Here is a 24,831-nt window from a genome sequence, read left to right as displayed (position 1 = left end):
GTGACCTGTCACTATGACGTCACTACCAGTGACCGTGACCTGTCACTATGACGTCGCTACCAGTGACCGTGACCTGTCACTATGACGTCACTACCAGTGACCGTGACCTGTCACTATGACGTCACTACCAGTGACCGTGACCTGTCACTATGACGTCACTATCAGTGACCGTGACCTGTCACTATGACGTCACTACCAGTGACCATGACCTGTCACTATGACGTCACTATCAGTGACCATGACCTGTCACTATGACGTCACTATCAGTGACCATGACCTGTCACTATGACGTCACTACCAGTGACCATGACCTGTCACTATGACGTCACTACCAGTGACCGTGACCTGTCACTATGACGTCACTATCAGTGACCGTGACCTGTCACTATGACGTCACTCCCAGTGACCGTGACCTGTCACTATGACGTCACTCCCAGTGACCGTGACCTGTCACTATGACGTCACTACCAGTGACCGTGACCTGTCACTATGACGTCACTACCAGTGACCGTGACCTGTCACTATGACGTCACTACCAGTGACCGTGACCTGTCACTATGACGTCACTACCAGTGACCGTGACCTGTCACTATGACGTCACTACCAGTGACCGTGACCTGTCACTATGACGTCACTACCAGTGACCATGACCTGTCACTATGACGTCACTACCAGTGACCGTGACCTGTCACTATGACGTCACTACCAGTGACCGTGACCTGTCACTATGACGTCACTATCAGTGACCGTGACCTGTCACTATGACGTCACTACCAGTGACCATGACCTGTCACTATGACGTCACTATCAGTGACCATGACCTGTCACTATGACGTCACTACCCGTGACCATGACCTGTCACTATGACGTCACTACCAGTGACCATGACCTGTCACTATGACGTCACTACCAGTGACCATGCACCTGTCACTATGACGTCACTACCAGTGACCATGACCTGTCACTATGACGTCACTATCAGTGACCATGACCTGTCACTATGACGTCACTACCAGTGACCGTGACCTGTCACTATGACGTCACTACCAATGACCATGACCTGTCACTATGACGTCACTATCAGTGACCGTGACCTGTCACTATGACGTCACTACCAATGACCATGACCTGTCACTATGACGTCACTATCAGTGACCGTGACCTGTCACTATGACGTCACTACCAATGACCATGACCTGTCACTATGACGTCACTACCAATGACCATGACCTGTCACTATGACGTCACTAATAGAACACTCACCCTCCTAGTAGACAATGGAGATTTAACACTTCACTGCTCAAGGATCTAGACTTCCTCACATTCTTTAAAAAACAATGGACACTCTTTTTAGAAACAAACGATCTGCCTGGTGTTTCTCCCGGTGTCCTCTGGGAGACGCTAAAGCTGTCATGAGAGGCAAAATCATTCCTTACTCCTCATACAAAACCAAAAAGGAAAAAATAAAGGGAAAAGAACTAGAAGATCAAATCAAGACCATAGAGACAGCTCATGCTGCTTCCAAAGATGACCACTTATTAACGGAGTTAAAGAGATTAAAAATGGATTTGAATGAAATAATTGAACACAAAACACAATTTCAACTACAAAGATTACGCTGGGAGAACTTTGAACGTGGCAATAAATCCAGCAAACTCTTAGCCAATCAGTTAAAACGAAATAAAGAAAAGTGTACAATCCCCTCAGTTAAAACTCAGGAAATAAATACTGCTTTCAGAGAATTTTATAGAAAACTTTACTCTTCACAAATTGACCTTCACAATCTGAAATAGAGAACTTTCTAAGTACAGTTGACCTCCAAAAATTTTAAAACGAACAGATCCAAGGCCTAGAAGCTTCCATCTCAGTAGAAGAACTGCATGAAGCTCTCCAGCACATGCCTGGTGGTAAAGCTCCAGGACCTGATGGTAAAGCTCCAGGACCTGATGGTAAAGCTCCAGGACCTGATGGTAAAGCTCCAGGACCTGACGGTAAAGCTCCAGGACCTGACGGATACACTACTGAATTTTACAAAGAATGTTGGCCTTTACTCTCACCAATTTTTATTAGAACAGTTGAGGAGATTAAAGAATCTTTATCTCTCCCCCCACATATGAACTGTGCAAATATCAATCTTCTTCTTAAATCGGATAAAGATCCTACACTACCATCTAGCTATCGCCCAATATCACTAATCAATGTAGATCTTAAAATAATTAGTAAAACATTCGCAAGCAGAATAGAAAAAATTACACCCCACATAATACACCCTGATCAAACAGGGTTCATTAAAGGACGACTCTCCACTAACAACACACGCAGATTAATTAATCTTATAGACTACTACCACCAGAATAAACAAAAAGCCATTATCACCTCCTTAGATGCAGAAAAAGTTTGGAAATTTGGATTCAGACAAAATGACCTCTCCTGGATAAAAACATTGTACACCTCACCCAGTGCCTGTGTTAAAACAAATGATCAAACCTCCTCAAGGTTCAATCTCAAGAGAGGTACCAGGCAGGGGTGTCCACTCTCACCATCTCTCTTTGCATTTTTTATTGAACCATTAGCAGCAGCCATTAGACAGAACAATAACATAAAAGGAATACGAACAGCAAATATGACCCATAAAATAAGCCTTTATGCAGATGATGTATTACTTTTCCTACAAAATGCACAGAACTCTCTTCCAGAAACAATAGAACTAATAGACAGATTCTCTGCAATTTCAGAATATTCTATAAATTGGAATAAGTCAGTTGTCTTGCCTATTAACTCTATTTTTCAGCACACATCAAATACCCCACTAAAACCAGGGAACATCAAATACCTCGGCATTAATATCTCAGCCAAGCTGTCAGATTGGTGCACTTAAACTACACCCCCCCTTATTAAAACAATAGAAGAGGACCTCACTCGGTGGAGGACACTTCCTATATCACTTATGGGGAGAGTAGCAACAATTAAAATGATGGTCCTGCCTAAAATTAACCACATCTTTTCAATGATTCCAACAAAACCACCAGAAACATGGTTTAATACATTGGACTGTCATATCCCAAAATTCTTATGGAAAAATTAACCATCACGTATAAGTTTAAAAACACTGCAGAACACCAAGGACCAAGGTGGCTTAGAACTTCCAAACTTTTATAATTATTATCTTGCCAATAAATTACTTTACGTTATAAAATGGATTAATCAGAAACTTAGATGAAGGCTGGCTGGACATTGAAAAAACCTTCTGTGAAGATCTCCACATCAGAGACCTTCCTTTCTTCAGTCCTGTCATCAAAATAAACACATCTCTGACAGCTAGCTGGGCCAAGGTCCTAGCGACGATGGGATTTGCTCCCTTTTCAACCCCCCCCCCCCTACTTTACCTCACCTTACATCACTCAACAATAGGGACCAGTGGGTAGGGCCTATGGTGGGGGGTCCAGGCTACTTAACTGTGGTCTGGGCCCTCTCCCGACTTTGCACTTCCCACAATTTTTTTTTTTAAGTTCATGATGAAGTTCTGTTTTAATGTTGTTTGGATAGCACGTATTTCTTTTAGCGTGCAATCCTTTGAACTTATTTCTTTTTGCATGTTGTTGCACTAATGCAAGCATGAGCTTGGGCACATAGTGATGATGCTCAATCAAGCTTGTGGAAAACATTTTAAAGTTGAAATAAAAAGTTCTGTGTAAAGCAATGTCAGATTTGTTGACCTCTGTTAAGAAGTATGTTTGATTTGTTTGTTCACAAGTTAACAAAAACGAACTTGATGAATTGTGTTCAAACTCTGCAGACTCCTAGAAAACACACAAAAGAGGAAGATATATTTAATTAAAAAAAAAAAGAAAGACATTTTTAAATACATCACAGTCATTCCGCTTTGCTTTTATAGAGAAAATAGAAAAGCCCAACATATCCACATGAGCAAGCAGGTGTGTTTGCGACTGTGGAAAGGAAAACTCCTTGGGGTGAAAGGATAGAAGAGAGGAGAGGAGAGACAGAGAAAGACTTGGTGGGGAGATACATACAATACCCTTGTTTGTGCTACATACATTTATTTTCTTTTTAATAATACATTAACCACAGTGATCTAAATATTTTCCAACTGCCATGAGATTAAACCAGCCTGAACAACAACAGAGCAAAAACCAAAAGAATCACAACAATTAGAACAAAAGCAAAAACAAAAGGACATAAAACAAAGAAGAAGAAAAAAAGGAAAAGAGATAAACAGGAAGAAAAGAAAAGAAAAGAAAAACAAAATACAAACAAAAACAAACAAAAACAGGAAGAAAAACAACAACAACAAAGACACCAACAACAACAACAACAACAAAACAACAACTTGATTTTGATAATTAACAGAATCTCGTCAATGAGGAGTGGAAGTATGTGTGTGTGTGTCTGTGTGTGTGTGTGTGTGTGTGTGTGTGTGTGTGTGTGTGTGTGTGTGTGTGTGTGTGTGCGTGTAGTTTGTCCTCTGGATGTGAATGGACTGTGAATGCGCCGCCCACAATTTTAACTACACTTCATCACACAGGGTCTTGAGGGGATCAGCTGGCTTTCGGGGTTCTGCCGCCTGGCTACCACTACCGCTAACCCTCAATTTTAAACCGCACCCTAGACACACACATTGCACCACCTCTTCAAAACACAAATACACACATCCACATGCATCCAACACCCCACAGGGTGGAGCTCCCCCCAGCACCTCCTTCAGTGGTCCCACTGTGTTCTTGGGTGAGTGCGGCTGGAGTGCGGGGGGCACGCTCGCTCAGGCGTGGCACTTCTGGGGGGGCTGGGTCGTGGTTCTCCCTCCCTATTCATGGTTGTATTGATGGAGGATGGGATCTTGTAGTGGCCTGGTGGGGGCCTGGCTGGTGGCCTGGGGAGTGGGGGGCATCTGGGGGTTGGGATTAGGCGGTGGTGGGGCCGGTGATTTTGAGGCTCCTGGGGGTTGGAGGGTGGCTGTCCTCCGGCCGGGCCCGGCTGGGCCTTCTTCCTGGTCTGGGGGGGGGGTGGTCCGGGGCTCAGCGGCTGGGACCTTCTCTGTCCCGCCAGGTTGGGGGGGTGGTGGGGGGGGTTAAGCTTGGCAGCTCGGGTTGGGGCCTCGGGCTCTGCACCCTTTATCCTTCTCTTGTGGGCCCCTCTTGCCTGGGGGGGGTCTTCTCTGCACTCACTTCCACTCCTCATCGATGATATTTGCTGCTGATTTTTCTTGTTTTCTGCTATTGTTCTTTCAATTATCAAAATCATGTTTTTGTTCTTTGTTTTTTGCTTCTTTTTTTTTTTTTTTTGCCCACCTGCTAATTTATACTCTTGCTAGAAAATCATGTTAGGTAGATAGACAGATAACTTTATTCATCCCCGAAGGGAAATTGTTTTGTTGCAGCATTCTGGTACCTAGGAATGTTATAAAATACAATGGAATAGAATATAAAAGTAAAAAATAAAAATATAAAAATATCTGGGTAGGACAGGTTAATGTCTAGATCAGGGGTCAGCAACCTTAAACGCTCAAAGAGCCATTTGGACCCATCTCACTCTGTACACAACACCCAAACGCATTTTATTTTGACAGTCCCACAGGAAGACCATGCCAGGACGACACGACACACAAAACCTTCTTCACTGCAGGTTGACAACTTACAACTAATAAACTAAACTACATGAACTAAGCAACAAAAACACAACACAACACAATTATTACCAACACTACAAACCTAACATAACCCCCAATAATTACATTTAAAACATGACAAACAGAAACTCCCATAATGCATTGCAGCTCTCAGCTCCTTTATTGCTACACATTATTAAAATGGAAGATAAATGTGGAGATGTGGATTGTTAGAACCATGAGTGTGATGGTGTGTCTTTAATGTCCTGTAGTTGTTGTGTAATTCACTAGAATGTTCCGTCACTCTCAACAAGTCTGTAATGAACCTCCTGGAATTGTCGGCGCTCTACAGCGCAGCAGTTTTACTGTGAAAGGTACAGGAAGGTCCCAGCTTCAGATACCAGTTGAGCCGCTGTCATGACCTGCAGCCACAATTCTACGTTCTTCATCCCATTATTGTTGCGTAATGACGTTACATCACTGCGTTGTTCACGACCCGCCTACATTTTACCACTCTTTGTAGCGGGACTGCGCTCTGGGTGGCCTTGCCTCCTTACGTCCCTCTCTGGGTGGCTTTGCCTCCTTACGTCCCTCCGGGATGAACTGCAGTGGGACCGAGGCTCAAGGAGGCGCAGTGGAGGAACCAAAGAGCCGCATGCGGCTCCGGAGCCGCGGGTTGCCGACCCCTGCTCTAGATTGGATCAGTGTGATTACTGTAAAAAAAATAAGGGTACAATACAAGGGTATTGTATGTACTGTATCTCCCCACCCAATCTATTTCTCTGTCTTCCCTCTCCTCTCCTCTCCTCTCTTCTCCTCTCCTCTCCTCTCCTCTCCTCTCCTCTATCCTTTCACCCCAACCGGTCCGCAGAATTCCTCCACCTCTGACTCTGGTTTCTACAAAGTTTCTCCTTGTTGGTGGAGTTTTTCTTTCCACAGTCACAAATAAACCTGCTTGCTCATGTGGATATGTTGGGCTTTTCTGTTTTCTCTGTTAAAAGCACTGAGGAATGACTGTGTTGTATTTGGTGCTATATAAATAAAAGTTTAATTTAATTGAAAAAAAAAGTAGAGTACTTAGAGTAAGTTACTGATTACATTTTTTGACAAGTAACTTTTATTTGTAACAGATTACAGTTTTCAAGTAACCTTCCCAATATTATATATATATATGTATATGTAGTAAAATATCAGTGAGGGTCCTGCAGTGAAGCTGTGCAGTGACTCTGAGCTGGAGGAGCTGTTTTATCTGATGCCAGCGTGGAAACATCTTGTCGAAGCCATCGAGCGCCGAGTCCCACATAAACTACACACCAGGAGGAGGTGCTCTTAATAACAATAATAACAATGAGGGCTTGGATTTATACAGCACTTTCTTCAGGTTGACGCACTGGCGGTGTGAAGCTACGTTGTAGCCACAGCTGCTCTGGGGCTGCTGACATAGTTTTGAAGACATTATTAATGCCAATGTATTTCCTGCTGCTTCTCATGATCTCCGTAAGGTGAAAGTGAAAACGCACACCTTTCGTAGTGTTTTGTGTGTGTCCCTTTAAATGGCAACGTTGCTCTGAGTCACTGCAGACTGTTTGAAGATGTTCCATCTCTGTCTCCATGGAAACAGTGGAAGATTCAACTTGTGGGTTCCTGTGTTCCTGTGCATGCACATTACAACTGTAGTAAATGGTTATTCTACACGTGCTCAGTAGATGGACAACAATGACATTTTCTCCAGTGTCATGACTCCCAGTCCAAATTCTCCTGACTTGGTAGTTTTATAGTTTGACAGTCACTGTAATAACAATCCAACTTGGTGGTCTAGCCATAGGAATGTCCATGTTCTCTTATTATTAATGTTTATAGTGGATTGTTCTCTGTGCGCATGTGTGTGGGGTTTCATTACAAAGACAAACAGCATTCACAAATGGCCTGGCATGAAGATTTCATTGTTTTCAGCATTTCTGCTTTTTCCATCTAAACTAATTTTCAAAATGTTGCATGAAATTGTAAAACTTTTTCTGAATGTGTAAACCGTTCCTTCTCCTTCTCTTATCGCAAAGTTCAAGCTATTATAATGTAATCATTATCAGTCATTGACTCCACTTTTCTGCGCAGACAACTTTGAAGTAGTGGTTTCAGCCAGACCTTTAGGCCCGCCCCAAATGGAGTTTCCACTGATTGCTGTGGTTGTTGGAGCTTTCCGGGTCGGACTGAATGACGTATTTCCTTCTCTGCGTTTCTTCTTTCCTCAGTCTCTGAGCCAGTGGGAGAGAAGAGCAGCGGGCAGAAGACAAGGAGGAGTCCTCTTCAGACGCTGTATGATGGAGATCAGGTCAGAGAGTCCGTTGGCTTCGTCGCCACACCTGCACCTGGATTACATTGCATGTACTTCAACAAGCAATTGTGAACTTTTCAACTCTTTGTCATGCTTTTGTATCACATCAGCAAGATAACATATAAACAATATTCAGGAAAATTATTGTTTTTTTTCCTTTTTCTGTTCAAAGAACTACAAGTATTTATACACTTAGCTTTTTGACAACACCGAAAAGAATTACATATAAATGTATGCAAAGTTTGAGTTCTTCGTGTCACAAAATATGATGAAAAAGTAAAATGTCACTTGTAACGTGTTTGGAACCAAAACTGCAAAGAAATTATGAAATGTAACTTTTTTCAAGGTTTCACGTTAACCCATTTTGACGGCCCAGTTCCATCATGCGGCTTGGCTTCGTGTTTGTCTTTCAGACATAATCATTTATGAATTTAGTCATAATTTACTACTTGTCGTGAGAGTTTGGAGGGGTCGGAATATGAAAATTGCTGCTTTAGAAAGTGATTATTAAATTAAATAAATCTCATCTTAATATACTTTTTAAAATTTTATGTTTACGACACACAAGGGGGGCATAGAAATGCAAATGATTTAAGCATTTTTAAAGGAGTTTGTTCTTGAAAATGGCTGCACAACAAAAATATATAGTCATGTTTTTCCGATTTATGTTTGGTCATTAGCATTAACATGCTTTCAGTAATAGATCACTGAAAGTGCATGGACTTCAAATTTTATATTTGATCTTTTGCATAATTTATGTGATTTCCCGTCTGGCAAATATCTTATGTTTGACAGAAGAAACAAGTACTTGTCTAACTGTAACGTATTTTAAAATGTTAATATCGAGAAAGACACAACGTCTCGTCATCGTTGTTGTCATCCCCTCCTCCTCCTCGAACAGCAGGATGTCGCTGAGCTGAGCTGGATTAGACCAATTTCTTTCAAATATGTACGAGGGCATATTGGGACAGTTGTAATCCTGAGAGAAGTGAGTTTTTTATGAAAAGTAGGGTGGCCTGGAAGTGCAAAACACTACAAACTTTAGAAAACACAACCAAATACAAAAAACATCACCCAATAGAGAAAACGCTACCCAATAGAGAAAACGCTACCAAATCAGAATTGTCTTTATTGTCATTGTGCTCTAAGGAGCACACCCTGTAATTGGGGAAAAAATCCTCCTCAGGCACATTTAGCATCAACACAGACAGGTTACAACATATTTCTCGAGACAGCACTTGTCCTGAAACACTTGAAACAATTCTTCAAAAATACAAAAAATGGTGGTCTGCAAGTGCAAAACACTACAAACTCAGAAAACACTACCGAGTACAAAACACACCAACCAATACAGAAATCACTTACAAATAGAGAAAACACTACCAAATAGGAGTAAGTGTTTGCTGGGGTGTATGGTTGGTTATTAGCGTTAAAATGACTCAGTAACAGATTACTGAAAATAATTAATCACTTGAAGTAATTTATGAAAAATTTGAATTATTAATGAAGTAATTCTAGTAAATGGAGTCATTCACTCAATAACAACTCGAAGAGTAATTGTGTAATTACTTAAAAGTTAATGAATTAACAATAATTTATTAATGGAAAATTATTAATTTGAATAAATTGGTTATTTTTCAAATAATGGGGCACCACCGGCTAAACTGGAACTAGCTTATACCAAAATATCAGTCTTGTTTGTAAAAGGGGTTATTTAAGTTAGTTAATATTTCTGTGCAAAATATAACAATCTTAAAGGTATACAGGAGGATTTTCAGGAATTTTAGGAAAGAACCGCCCTCTCCACTGTTTGAAAAAAATGCGCATGCGCAACGCTGTACCTGCTCCCGAGACGGAACGCCTACTAAAACGCGTGCGAGAGACGTGACGAGCCCAGTTCTCCTCGTGCACGCTCTGTTTACAAGTCACAAGTCGGCATCGCTCACATAAGCTCACTTTACAAGAAGATTTGCACCAGAGGGGGTGAAACTGTGTAAAAATGTCCCAGAATAATGCATGGGGTCGGCCACCGGCATGATGAGAACCGTGTGGAGTGAGCTGCGCGCAGGGACGGGCACGTACGACGGGCTTACGTCATATATCACCAGAATGATTGACAATTGGGAGGACCAGTTATTTTGATGATCCACCCGGAAGAAGAAAATCCTCTACTATACCTTTAAGTAACAGGGAAGGTGTGCGATTCGAGCACAGACTGTTGCAAACCAGTGAATTGTCAACAATACACAATAATTACCAGGAATCAATCAATTCAGCAAACAGGCATTTATTTACAAAAATTAATTAATTCAGAAATGATTTCATAAACCAACACAATCAAGTAATAAACTTAATCTAACACGGAGATCTAGTCTACTAAACAGTACAAAGAATACACACTATGTATAAAGAAAGGGTGTGTGTGTGTCTGAGTGGGGATGTAATGACCACGAGTGTCCACCAGGTGGCGGCAGACCTTGTAGGGTCAGTGTGTGTGGATGTAATGATCTCGAACGGACGGTGACCGTGATGACCACTAGGGGTGCACGGCGGCGCACGGAGGGAGAGGGCATTGACTTGATGCAACCAGCAAAAAGAGATTACGATGACCCACGCAGCCACTAGAGGCGCTCGACTCGCTCTTCAGGGGATGCGGTGGTTGCTTGGTGACCAGATGAACAAGACGTCCTTCGTGCGCATGCCCGGGGGATGCTCGGAGCAAGTAGTCTCACCGGGGCATAATCATTACTGTAATGCCAGAGTATAACTGGATGTTGAGACATGCAGTCCGGGGATGATACAGATGTATCACGGCGGCACAAGTTAGCGGTTCGGATGCTAAATGTGACTATGTGGAGAGCTTATCTCGATCAGTTAACACATGCGTGGGGCTCGCTCATGAGAGTGAGAGAGAGTGAGAGAGTGACTTTATTTTCAAATTTTTTTATCTTTTCAATTTGACTTGATTTTAAAAAGAACTCATACAAGGATGATAGGAATTGAAAGTAAAAAAAATAAATACTTGCAATATATACATGGAATGAAAAACCACGCACACACACTAGAAGTGTAGTAGTTCTTCCTGCTCTATGGTACACAGAACATCACCGACAGTTCAAACAGAAACAAACTCTCTCAGATTGGACACTGTTTTGTAGAAGGTGAACTCCATCCTGAGTTGTGCAGCCACCAGGCCTCTGAAAATCTGCAGAGCATCATCAGACCCTGCACCTTGGCTTCTGTTGTGCCGCGATAACCAGATTCCCATTTTTGCCTGTCCTATCCAGAAGTTGACCAGACAGGTGTTTCATCAAAGTACTGCAGAGTACTTTGGTCCACATATGAAAAGGGTACTGTGGAAAACATGGCCTAACTGGGTCAACCACTGCTGTAGCAGAGCAAAGAGGGAGCTCAGTCTCTGACAGTGCATAGTTCCTGACCTTCACTGTGGTAGTGGAGAGGTCCTTCTTCAGCTCAGAAAAGTCAGGGAGTTTTGGCGTCGCGAAGGAGAGCAAGGATTCAAGGATTCAAGGATTCAAGGATTCTTTATTGTCATATCAAAAGGAGAAATGATAGATAATGATACGAAATTTGGACTCAGGTCCCGGAGCAGATGTCCATTATCCATGTCCTGCTGACTCACTGCAGCACTGATGGACAGCTGTGGGAAGACGAAATCCGTGGCTGTTTGGTGAGCTTCCTTCCCCAGAGCCTTCCGGAAGGAGCCAGGCAAAGCTCTCATCACCTCCTCCAGCAGTTTCTCCATCAGTCTTTGTGATTTCAGCCTGGTCTCTTGGCTCAACCTGGCTGCAGTCTTCCACTGTCCCGCCGTCCTCAGGTCACCCAGTTTTTTCAGACCAGCTGATGTTAAGGCCCTCTGTATGGTCAGGGAGTGGAGTACCTGGTCTGGAGCATGGGGTTATGGAACAGTGGCTCCTCTCTTTTGTTTCCAAGCACCGAGGAAGGGTCTCTCCGGGCAGTGAACACAGGTCTCCAGGCTTCTGCAGCCGGCTCTGGAGGTCTATTAACCCTTGACCTCCCTTAGCCAGAGGAAGGTACAGGACAGAGGCTCTGGTCCAGTGAGCTCCGCCCCAGAAGAAGTTCACCAGTCTGGTCTGTATGTCGTTTATCAGGGCTGCAGGAGGTTCCAGCACAGTGAACCGATGTCAGAGCATCGAAGCAGCCAGGTTGTTAGCAACCAAAGTCCTCCCCCGGTAAGACAGCTGTGGCTGGACCCAGGTCCATCGAGACAATCGGTCACTGACTCTCTCCGTCAAACCTTCCCAGTTCTTCTTTTGGAAGGCGTTGGTTCCGAGAAAGACACCAAGACACTTCATTCCCTCAGTGCTCCACTGCAGCCCAGCAGGTAAAGTTGGCTGCTGGTTGCTCCACTGCCCCAGAAGGAGCCCCTCACACTTGGCCCAGTTCACCTTGGCTGATGAGGCCTTCTCACATAAGGTGAGTTTATACTGCAGGGTCTGGATGTCTGCCGTGTGGTTAATAAAAACTGTTATGTCATCAGCATAAGCTGATAGCACCATAGGGTGCTATCAGCTTATGCTTCCCTTCCTGGGATTGGTAGGCCTGGGAGACTGCTCCTGAGCTGAGCCGAAAGGGGCTCAATGGCGATGCTGTACAGCATCCTGGACAGGGGACAGCCCTGCCCGATCCCCCTCTGAACAGGGACCCCCCCCCCCCCCCCCCCCCCCCCCCAACTTTAATCAATACAGTGGCAACTGTGTATAGCAGTTTAATTGCAGAAATACACTTGTCATCAAAACAAAAAGAATGAAGTGCTTTGAATAAATAGATAAATAAATAAAGATGATCAACTCTATCAAAAGCTTTCTCCTGGTCGATGGAGAACAGGTTCTCCATCGACATAGCTCCTCTGAGTGTGAAATGTCAATAGTGTCCCTAATCAAGAAGATATTGTCCATGATGCTCCGCTCTGGGACACAGTACGTTTGTCCCACTGTAATGATGGTGTCCAGACAGTCCCTCAATCTGTTGCCAATACATCTGGCTATTATTTTGTAATCTGTGCGAAGGAGTGACACTGGCCTCCAGTTATTTAGAAGGTCCAGATCTCCTTTCTTGGGTAGCAGGGTCAGGACGGCCCTCGTGCAGCTCAGGGGCAACAGTTCAGAGTCCAAACAGCAGTTAAAAACTTGAAACAGATCTTCCCCCAGTTAAGTCCAAAACTTGGTGTAGAACTCTGTTGGGAGGCCGTCAATCCCGGGAGACCGTCCACAGCTAAGCTGCTGGAGCGCCGTGGACATCTCCTCAAAGGAGAAACTGGACTCCAGTGATGCCAAAATGGAATCCTCCAGCTGTGGGAGCCCCTCCAGGATATGAGCCACGCCACCAGGGTCACATGTCTCTGTGCTGAACATGTCAGAGTAGAACCTGATGGCCAGCTTCCTCATCTCAGCAGGGTCTGATGTTACTGTTCCGTTGTTATGTTTCAGGTGTGTCATCATATTGTTTTTTTCTCTAATTTGAAGTAGCGGTTTGGTGCATCAATTTCTTTAGTTGAGGTCATATGATTTTTTTTTATTGATTTGCTCTTCCAGTGTACGAATTTCCAGTTCTAATCAATGGAGATGGTTTTTTTGTGTTTGTTCTGTGAGCAGTGTACTGCTTGCAAAACAGTTGAATTTGTGTTTTCCCCACCTCCCACCATTTGGCTAAACTCACAAAGTCCACTTTCCTCTGCCTCCACTGGGTCCAGAAGACGGCCAAAGCCTGACAGCAGAGAATGTCTTGAGTGAGCTGGATGTTAAAGGTCCAATATGGCTGTGGGCGTGTTTGTAGAGAGATGTCTGTGACCAGGAGGTGGTGGTCAGAGAAACCTATAGGTGTGATGGAGGACTGGACCAGACGGTTATTAAGTGTTCTGTTCATGTAGATCCGGTCCAGTCTGGCTGCACTGACCCTGCTGTCTGTGGCCTTGACCCAGGTGTACTGCCTGACTGAGGGGTGAAGGGTCCTCCAGGTGTCTAACAGGTCATTCTCGGTGAGGAAGGTGGAAAGGGTGGATGCTGATGGTGGGTGTGGTTCCTGTGTGTTCCTGTCAGAGTCTGGAAGGGTGGTGCAGTTCCAGTCTCCTCCTATGATTATAAAAACTGCTGTTAAGTTGTTTTAGTTTATGAAAGAGTCGAACACGGTTGGCCCCGGTGTTATGGGCATAGATGTAAATGAAAGTGAACTCGGTCCCCCTTATTTTTGCCTGCACCACCTGAGCCCTGCCCTGCGCCACCTCACAAGATGAAATGTCTGCAGGACACAGGTGAGGCGAGAGCAGCACTGCAACTCCTGCACTGAAATTAGTGCCATGACTGAAGGTTTCCCCTCTCCAGCCCAGGTCTCTTTCATTATCAAGGGAGCTGTGCGTCTCCTGGAGGAGGAAGACATCAATTTTCTTATCTTTCTTATTTTCTTATCACAGCTCTGATATTAGTGCCCTCCTTTCTCTGTCTCTCCCTCCGTTCATTTTGAGAGTAGCCACTCTGAGAGTCTCCACGAGAAGAGAGAAGAGCAGAACAGTGAATCAGCACCAATGAGAGAAAATCACCTTCAGAAAAGGATCCATATTGTTTCTGTGTGTCAGTTTACATTTCCTTCCTCAGTTTGGTTAGGAGTTTCTTCAAATGGAATCGTTTCTGTTTGCTGAGTTCCTCAGTGCTGGCCTGTTTTTTCAGAACAGAATTAATACATTTGTCCACATCTGAAAAAAAGTCCTTCATGTCCACTGATTGTCGTCCGTAAGTCTTGTCCAGAAAGTCGTTTATTTCTTGTAAACGTGTATGAAGCTGAGTTCGTCTTGAGAGGGAGAGTCAGGGAACTGGGAGAGGGAGTCGTCGTCATCCAGGTGTTTTTTCAGGTCAGTGTGGGGTGTGTGTGCTGGGGGTGTCAGTGTGGGGTGTGTATGTATGTGTGTGTGTGTGCTGTGGGTGTCAGTGTGGGGTGTGTGTGCTGGGGGTCTCAGTTTGCTCAGTGTGTGTTTCAGTCTGTATCAGTCCATTGTCTTCAACAGTCTCTTTATTTTTCTTGTCTGTATTTATTTCTCTGTCATCCTGTAACTTTCTCTTGTTTCTTTTTTCTTGTTGTGGAGAACTGCTTACAGCCTCCTCCACCTCCTCTACCCCCTCTACCTCTGTCTTTTCTGCTTGTGGCTCTGGCGCCGCATTGGTGGCCAGGGTCGGAGTAGTGGCCGTGCAGTGGCCGCGCTGTGGCACTCCGCGGAACCACCACTGCGTGCAGGCTGCTCTCTGTGCAGACGTGTCAGACGTCCCAAACATTTCATGATCCCCGAGCTGGCGTACAGCGTGTAGTACCCGTCTCCGTACTTTACTTTAAAGGACACCTCCAGCATCTGTTCCGGGTCATTCAGGTACATGAACGCCTGTCTGCGGAGGGACTGCAGTTTGTCATTTTTACAGTTCAGTTTCATTTCTCGGAAGCCGCCGGAGAACTTCCCGAAGAGGGTCAGTTGGTTCTCCAGCAGCTGGTTGGGGATGAACGGAGGAACCCCGGACACAGTGACCCGGGTGGACAGTACGAACAGCAGTGACACTGGTACATATTGATCCTCTAAAACGATTCCCTGCTCAACCAGTGAATGGACCATCTTCTCTTCACTGAGAAAAGCCGCCACGGCCTTGTTAATCCTGGAGCCATACAAAATATTGATATGACCCACTACATCTCCAATAGCAAGGAGAACATCCTCTACAGAGTACCAGGGGTCAACCACCACCCGAACGCCTTGTTTGAGGGGGGGAGGGAGAAGTGAAACACTTAATTTACCCACAAAATAACTTTTTCTTCAAAGTGATGAATGAACCTCCTCTTACCTTCACATGGAGGAACCAGGGGAGGAGAAACACCGAGGATTAAAGTGCAGAAAACACAGTTTACATACTTAAACTTCTCCCAACGCTACACACCCGCTCACACACTCACACCCACACACTCCAAGCATGCACTGAGAGAGAGAGAGAGGAGGAAAGAAGAGGAATGTTCTGGCAAGGCTCGGTTCCGAGACTCGGTTCTCCACACAGAGATCCAGTGGGCCGGAAGCTCAACTAGAACTCCTGTTCTGAGGTGAAAAACCAGAGTCCCGAACTTGCGATGGTGCATACACAACAGATGCTTATCAGCAGCACATGAAACACAATTGCAGGTTAGCTTCAGGCTAATCTAGCAGCACTGCTCAGACAAAAGCTCTCAACAGACAAAAGGTTCCGTTGTGCTGTGTGGTACAGCACCGTCCGTGGGCTGGGCTTCCGTGGAGCCTTGCTCCTCTGCAAGTGAGCTTCAGGTTTGCAGCTGTGTGGGAGCGCAGGCACGGCCTGGTCTTTCTGCAGGTCCGGGTTCCCAGGATCCGAAAAAGGAAAAGAGAAAAAGTATAGTCCAAATGGTGTGCTCTGCTTGCCAGCGGACTGAACCTTGGTTCACTTTGTGCTTTCTTGGTCTTCCCGGTGAGGCAGAGACGTCTGTCTCGCTTGGAAGCCGGGATGAGAAGCGGGGGGGAGTTGGTTGGGAGGCAGTTTGACCAAGTTTGAATTATGGACACCTGCCGTGTCCAGGTCGGGTTCGACTAATGATAGGGCTTTTCCCACCTGGGGCTTGTAGCCCTCAGGATTGCTGTCCTCCCCTCATGCTGTTTTATTACCTTCCCATTGTTCTTGCAGCCTGGAGAAGAAGCTGCTTGAAGGAGAGCATGGATTCTGGGCACAACATGTTTTTTGTATATGGTAGTGTTTTTTGTATATGGTAGTGTTTTCTCTATTTGTAAGTTTTTTTTGTATTTGGTGGTGATGTTTTTTTGTATTGGGTGATGTTTTTTGTATCTGTTAGTGTTTTCTGAAGTTTGTTGTGTTTTGCCCTTCCAGGCCACTGTAGAAAAAGTGTTAGGTGTTGTATAATTTCATACTAAATAAGGCCTTGAATGATTTTTAACAATATAGAAGTGCTTTACTAGCAACACAGCAAATGTCCAAAAGTTTTTTTTATATTAACCTTTTTTATATTAACCTGTGTTTCTGTTCCAATTTTCCCTTGCATCACTAAATGCACTTGAAATATTATCACACAATGACAAAGAACATCCATCCATCCATTTTCTGCCGCTTATCCGGGGCTGGGTCGCGGAGGCAGCAGTCTGAGCAGAGTTGCCCAGACTTCCCTCGCCCCAGACACTTCCTCCAGCTCCTCCGGTGGCACACCAAGGCGTTCCCAGGCCATAGAGAGACATAGTCCCTCCAGCGTGTCCTGGGTCTGCCCCGAGGCCTCCTACCGGAGGGACATGCCCAGAACACCTCCCTAGGGAGGCGTCCGGGGGGCATCAGAAATAGATGCCTGAGCCACCTCAGCTGGCTCCTCTCGATGTGGAGGAGCAGCGGCTCTACTCCGAGCTCCTCCCTGGTGACTGAGCTCCTCACCCTATCTCTAAGGGTGACTGAGCTCCTCACCCTATCTCTAAGGGTGACTGAGCTCCTCACCCTATCTCTAAGGGTGACTGAGCTCCTCACCCTATCTCTAAGGGTGACTGAGCTCCTCACCCTATCTCTAAGGGTGACGCCCAGCCACCCTACGGAGGAAGCTCATTTCAGCCGCTTGTATCCGGGATCTCGTTCATGACCCATAGTTCATGACCATAGGTAAGGGTAGGAACGAAGATCGACCGGTAAATCAAGAGCTTCGCTTTTTGGCTCAGCTCCTTCTTCACCACGACGGACCGATACAACGTCCGCATAACTGCAGACGCTGCACCGATCCGCCTGTCGATCTCACGCTCCATCTTTCCCCCACTCGTGAACAAGACCCCAAGATACTGGAACTCCTCCACCTGTGACAAGGGCACTCCACCGACCTGGAGGGGGCAAGACACCTTTTTCCGGTCGAGAACCATGGCCTCGGATTTAGAGGTGCTGATCCTCATCCCAGCTGCTTCACACTCGGTTGCGAACCGTGTCAGTGCACGCTGGAGGTCCAGGCTTGATGGGGCCAACAGAACCACATCATCCGTAAATAGCAGAGATGAGATCCTGTGGTCTCCAAACTGAACCCCCTCCGGCCCCCGGCTGTGCCTAGAAATTCTGTCCATATATATAAGGAACAGAATCGGTGATAAAGGACACCCCTGCCAGAGGCCAACGTGCACTGGGAACCGGTCCGACTTACTGCCGGCAATGCGAACCAAACTCGGACACAGACAAAGAACATGTTTGAGTCAAATAAAAAACTTGGAACATATGTGTTTTCACTGGAGTATAATGTACATTAACCTTTGTGAGCTTAGAACATATATCAATGCCTTTGCAGCAGAAGAAGTCAGTATCCTCTCTGGAGAAGCAGTTTATCTCGTGGTGTATCACAGTGGATATTAATATCATCAGAGAAGTGACAAGGCTGTAGTATGGAGAGTGAGCTAGCGATGTGCATGCACAATATGCAGGCCTGTGCTCAGAGGAGCGGTCAGCATTGGCTCAGCTTTCGTCAAACCGCCGTTGAATCCCTGTGATGTTCCGGTATGGACACAGAGAGCCACACATCGAGTCAAACTGTGGGCCGTCCAGCAGAGGAAGGGAATCAATATGGAGTGTGTGCCACGGTGAGGCTAGGCTGAACTCTGTGACCTGTTGTTCTGAGGCAGAGTGAGGATGAGATGTAATAATGAGCTCCCCAGGAGAAGAAAGGTCAGCCGGCAGAATGGCATCTTTGTCTTCTGTTGAATTAGCTTTGTGGCAACTTGTAAAAGCGAAACAGTAATATAGGGAAAATATAGCAGCATTGAAACAATGCAAGCTGCAATGGAGTACATTTCCGTGGTGCCACTGATCAACATCAAAAATAGAATTACAAAACAGCATTTATGTAACAAGCTATGTTGTATCAGCAACATTATTTATGTTTCACCCACTGATCCTCTGAAAGAAATGACTATCAGTAGTAGTTTTCAGGTGGCAAAGGAGAGTCGAAGGCAGCTCTTGCGAGACGGTATTTATGGTGTTGAATACCACAGGGTATCCTACAATGCACTTCAGCAGAATTAAGCAATGTCATTGTGAATATACCGTATTTTCCGCACTATAAGGCACACCGGATTATAAGGCACACCTACATTGATTGACATAATTTACAACTTTGTTCATATATAAGGCGCACTGCATTATAAGGCACATGGAATAGACCAGTGGTTTATAGCTCAAAGCCATTAGGTTACATTTTCCACTGATTCTAACACCCAGAGAGCTGCACACACTTTATTTTGATAGTCCTACCTGCAGCCTATGCCAGGAGGACACTACACACAAAACCTTCTTCACTGCTGGTTGACAACTTACAACTACCGCTAATAAACTAAACTACATGAACCAAGCAACAAAAACACAACACAACACAATTATTACCGACACCACAAACCAAATAGAACCCCCAATAATTGCATTTAAAACACCACAAACAGAAACTCCCATAATTCATTGCAGCTATCGGCTGCACTGAGGAGCTCAGGATGCAAGGCATGATGGGAATTCATGTTTTGTGTTGTTGGAGGTTATTGTGTGTTGTTGTTGGGCTTGGTGTTGTGTTGATTGTGTTTATGTGTTTTTGTTCCCCAGTTTAGGGAGTCATTATTTCATCTAGTTTATTTTGGTTTGTTAGAATGTTGGTGTGCAACCATGAGTGATGAAGGTGTTGTGTGGAGTGTCGTCCGCTCTGAAGATCCGGTTGAGAAGTTAGAGTTGTCAAAATAAAAGCTTCTGGTTGTTCAGCTGTCAAATAGCAGTCTTGAGTAGAGCAATTCTTCCATATATAAGGTGCACCGGGTTATAAGGTGCACTGGCAGCTTTTGAGAAAATTTGAGGTATTTAGGTGCCTTATAGGGAGGAAAATACGGTAGTCTATTAAATACATGATGAAGGTGTAGTGTTTGAACCAGAGGTTGCAGGTTTTCTGTCCGACTGTTGATGTATTAAACCTATTCTGCAAAGATGACGTGTTTTGCCAGAGTGCTGTTGCTGATTCCTCTTTTTTTACCTTTAGGTGGAGTCGGCAGTACAGGCCATCCATCAAGGTCGACGGGAGCTGTTAGAAGAGACCTGCCGCTCCTACACCCGCAAACGCCGGGTCCTGATCCCAGAGGACCTGAAGCACATTATCGTGGATGACCAGCATGGCCTGCTGTACTGCTATGTGCCCAAGGTTGCGTGCACCAACTGGAAGAGGGTGCTCATGGTTCTGACGGGCGTGGCGGGCTCCCACAGGGACCCTCTGGACATCCCCGCCAATGAGGCCCACGTCCCAGGGAACCTCCGTGCCCTGTCAGAGTACTCCACCTCCCAGATCAACCAGCGGCTGCGCTCCTACTTGAAGTTCGTCTTCGTGCGCGAGCCCTTTGAGCGGCTGGTGTCCGCGTATCGCAACAAGTTCACGCGCAGTTACAACACTGCGTTCCATAAACGGTACGGCACAAAGATCGTGCGGCGGCACAGGCCGGACCCTCAGCCCCAAGCGCTGGAGCGTGGGGATGATGTGTCCTTCGAAGAGTTTGTGTACTACCTGGTGGACCCGGCCACGCAGCGGGAGGAACCCTTCAACGAGCACTGGGAGCGGGTGCACTCACTGTGCCACCCCTGCCTCATCCACTACGACGTGGTGGGGAAGTATGAGACGCTGGAGCAGGACTCCCGCTATGTGCTGCAGCTGGCCAGCGTGGACCAGCAGGTCGTCTTCCCTGACTCGTCCAAGAGCACCAGAACTACAGGTGACATGGCGGCCCAGTTCTTCCACAGCATCAGCCCCTTTTACCAGAGAAAGCTGTACAATCTGTACCGCATGGACTTCTTGCTCTTCAACTACTCACTGCCGGCCTATCTGAAGTTCAGATGAGGCTGGTACGTCAACCTACAGACCCATACTTGAACATTATGAGTCTCGTGAAACATGCTGTTTGTTTGAGATGCCTGTCGGTGAAATTTACTTTCGTTTTAGTAAGAAAAAAAGCTTGAAAGTATGAAAAAATAGGTCCTGAAAGAAAGTTTCAAAAAGGTCAAGGAGAGAATTTGACGTACTTGGTCCCAGAAGGTCCCAGTCCTGCAGGAATTCAACGTGCTCCTACTCGGGTCACTAAGAAGCGTTCCCGTGACGACACAACATTTAATGTTCAGGAGCAGGAAAATGGCAGAAACATGTTGGACTGCAACTCTCCAGGAAGTGCTTGCCTGTTCTGTCGGGAGATTTGTTACATAAAGTGAGCCCATTTTTAATTTTTTTTTTACTCTATGTAAAATGTGTGTGGAATTCGGTCGCCACCATTTGAATGTTCAAATTGCCTTTTGACTTTTCGTTTTATTCAGTTGTTGTCGGTTAAAAACTGTATTTTACATGTCAAACATCATTCCATCAAGACGCAGTAGCAAAGATAGCAGAACAAGTCCTTTAGACTGGGATTGTCTGGGATTGTCTTCAATCGTACGTGCCTTGGATTGACTTCGCCCCAGACAACAACTTTTGTTACTGTGACTCTTTTTTCTAAGTTTTTTTTTGTACTGTAGGAAAACTTTTTTTCTGTTATTGTTTTTATTTTATTTATTTATTATGTTAATACTGATTCTGCCAAGTCAGACCAACCAAAATAGGGTTCTAATTTCTCTCACAGTTAATAATAATAATAAATAAATTCATTTTAACAAGAGTCCGTTGATTGTTTCTGTTTGTCACGATTAACTACTCCAGCCTGTAAATCATAAATCTTCGATTATTTTATCGATATAAAGTAAGACTGAACCAAATTTAGCTTTGTGTGAGAGTACATTTTGGAGACGTTCACATGTGCAAATTGCCAAGAAGTTAACGAAAAAGTACAGTCTGACTGATTACCATGTTGGCTTCGTTTACACATTTCAAGTGAAAACGCAACATTTAGCGGTTTTGTTTTGGAAAATGTTTAACATGTCTAACATGTTCCAAAAAAGTCTGAATTTAGCACAACCTATTGTCAAATCACTTCAATGTTCTTATCCAAAATATATTGTGTATATTCTGAACCATTTGGAACCTTTGTTCACAATTTTTAACAATCACATTCGATTTTAACACTGCTGAAGTATGTAGCACTGTAGAGGTTAGTGTTTTGTTGAGACTCATTTGGGCCTTGTTTACTATGTTTTAAGTGAAAATGCATCATTTTTGCCGTTTTGTTTTGGAAATTTTCTGTATTTACATTTTTGCAACTTTTTGAAACAAATGTAGTTTTCAGGTTGCACCACGACATGGTGTTTGTTTTTGTAACAAAACCACACACGCATGCAACAATGGTGAGTCCACAGACATTCATATGGACAGATGACCAAGTTGGACTGTCGACTATAAAACTACCAAGTTCCAGGCAGTGTTGTTTTTGACAGCCATCTTAATTTTAGTCTTAAACCCGATTCACACAGCAGGATTACAAAATTGTCAGCAGATTTCCCAAACCAAAGAGACCACACACATGGCGATAAATATTTACAGGTTTAACAGTTTTGGTTGTACGGTGTGTGGTGTGCAGCCACTCGGCAACATCAACACACCACACATGAACCGATTTCACTCGCGAACATCCCCAGATCAGACGGGAAATCTTGCAAAACCTCGCAAGATCAAACGTGATTCCAGAGTCAACAAACCTGGCGGAAGAAGACGATGTAATGGCGTTTGTGGTGTGTTTTTTCCGAAAAAAAAAAAGTTTTATAAAGACGAGGCATTGGTTCGCCATTTTTGGATTCCCTGCCCGCTTCCGATCCAGTGTGTCCTCGCCACGACATCACCTCGCTTTCTGATTGGCTACACATCACAGTGAACAGAGGACCCCACACATGGTGAGAACTTGGGCCAAAACAATCCAACATGTTGAATATCCCCTATCTCAGATCAGTGCGGTCCCAACATCCTTCTGAGCAGCCGAGAGAAGTCTTCAAGGCCTCGGGAAATGAAAATTCGACCTCCAAAACACTCTGGGACATTCTTATGCTAACTGGTCCAAGGGTAAACTTTTAAGACATGGCAATCTGTGAGGAAATAGTAGATATACAGCGCCAGTTTCGCTGCTCGGTGAACCAGACCGGAAGTAGCACACAATATGTGCGTGACGTCACAAGTTGGACACACGCTGTGCCCAAGTTGTGTTTACATTATGGCGGTTCGGAGTTTTGACGATGAAGAGAGGGCTAAATTTAACGATATTTCATCATCATCGGGCATTTCAAATCCAGTGATTGATGAAGAAGACACAGAATGGGTCGTTCTGCCATTGCTGACCCCGTTTTGAACTTGTTTGAGGAAGCAGAAGACTGTGACGTCAATTCGTCCGCATCTCCTCGCCTCAGCAGCCAACAGTTTTCACCGCGGCTTTGAGGCTTCCTGTCTTTTGGCAGAACGACCCGGCTTCGTGTCGAAGCGCTTTTCCGACTGCGCGGAATCACCGAAGATGAGTCCAGGTATTACTGGATCATTGCAGCCTTAGACCAGCAGTCCACTCGTCGGGCCATGCAGCTGTTGCACGCTCCCACGTGTCTTGGAAAGTACGTCGCTCTCAAGCAGCTCCTGCTCCGGAGGTACAGCCTGTCTGCTGCTGAGAGGACGGACAGACTGTCTCCCTGCCTGGTTTGGAAGACTGCTCGGCTGTGGACCTGACGGACAATATGCTGTCACTGCTGGGCTCGGACAAGGGTGGATTACTTTCCCTCACGTTTTCCTGCGCCTGCGCAGCCTTGGCTAACTCCAAGTGTTTAGCTGAGGCGGACTCCCGCGTTTTGGACGTGTTGTGTTGTTCTGTTTTCGGTTTTTGGGGGTTGCGAAATAAAAGACAAGTTGCTATCCGAACTATCGTTTTTTGCATAATAGGGTGTTGCTTTTCCCAAGGCCTTTGACACACCACACACGGCAGGAATATCTGATGAGATTATCTTATGCTGATCTGCGCGTCCTTAAGATTGTCCGAAAGGGAGACTCGGGACCAAAATAGTTGGAGGTTTTTTTTTTTATTGTAAAGTGGTGTTTCCCAACAATCGTGCACACAGACAGACAAGCACGCATGCATGACAGTAGTGTACTTGAGACCCTACCCCCCAGTGCAAACCTATTGGAAACACTGGGAAATGATCTGATGGCGATGCTGCACAGTGGTGTATTGATGTGTTGTGGTTGTTGGTTAGCTGTCATGTTGGTGTGGATTAAGAACTGATGCATTATATTGGATTCGGATTGTGTTTTTACTGTAAGACAGGAGTGGGCAACCCTGGTTCTGGAGGGCCGCAGTCCTCCACGTTTTCAAATGTGTCCTCACATCAAGACAGCCAACAGCAATTAGTGGCTCGTTATGAAGCTTTCTGCTGAGCCTCATCATGAGAACTCAGGTGTGTTTGAGCAGGGAAACATCGAAAACATGCAGGACTCCAGCCCTCCAGGACCGGAGTTGCCCACCCCTTCTATAAGAGATTGTGTGTGTGTGTGTGTGTGTGTGTGTGTGTGTGTGTGTGTGTGTGTGTGTGTGTGTGTGTGTGTGTGTGTGTGTGTGTGTGTGTGTGTGTGTGTGTGTGTGTGTGTGTGTGTGTGTGTGTGTGTGTGTGTCGCACCACGAATGGCACAGGTCGTGGTTGCAACCCTTTTGGATATTAGCCTAAAGCTAGCAGACTTTACGTGTGAGAAAGCAGTAAGTATATATAACTCCACCTGGTTAACACATCACTACATGTCCCTCTATGTGTCAGACAGACATGGGGCAGAAATCCTTGGATGTTCTAAACATAACAGTAACACGCACAAGCTCATGAATTGACGTTAGAACAACCAAGCTAACATTTGCCTGAAGTTAGCCACCCATGTG

At 45.1% G+C, this 24,831-nt stretch overlaps 1 protein-coding gene across 1 annotated transcript in view; it reads left to right on the top strand.

Annotated features, from left to right (window-relative positions):
* Window positions 1-20,855, top strand: part of LOC308128970 (carbohydrate sulfotransferase 11-like) — a gene marked incomplete at its 3' end in the record, with an annotated part of 49,570 nt that extends 28,715 nt beyond the window's left edge. Inside the window, exons 2-3 of the mRNA XM_080494696.1 lie at window positions 7,873-7,952; window positions 20,010-20,855. Coding sequence (XP_080350822.1) covers window positions 7,873-7,952; window positions 20,010-20,855 — 926 coding nt within the window. The remainder of the gene's footprint in view (window positions 1-7,872; window positions 7,953-20,009) is intronic.
* Window positions 20,856-24,831: the final 3,976 nt, after the last annotated feature.

Source organism: Blennius ocellaris (assembly GCF_963422515.1).
Source record: "Blennius ocellaris genome assembly, chromosome: 4".
In the NCBI taxonomy this organism is placed as follows: Eukaryota; Metazoa; Chordata; class Actinopteri; order Blenniiformes; family Blenniidae; genus Blennius; species Blennius ocellaris.
The sequence above is the reverse complement of the archived record's forward strand: the minus strand, read 5'-3'. Positions and strand labels throughout refer to the sequence as shown.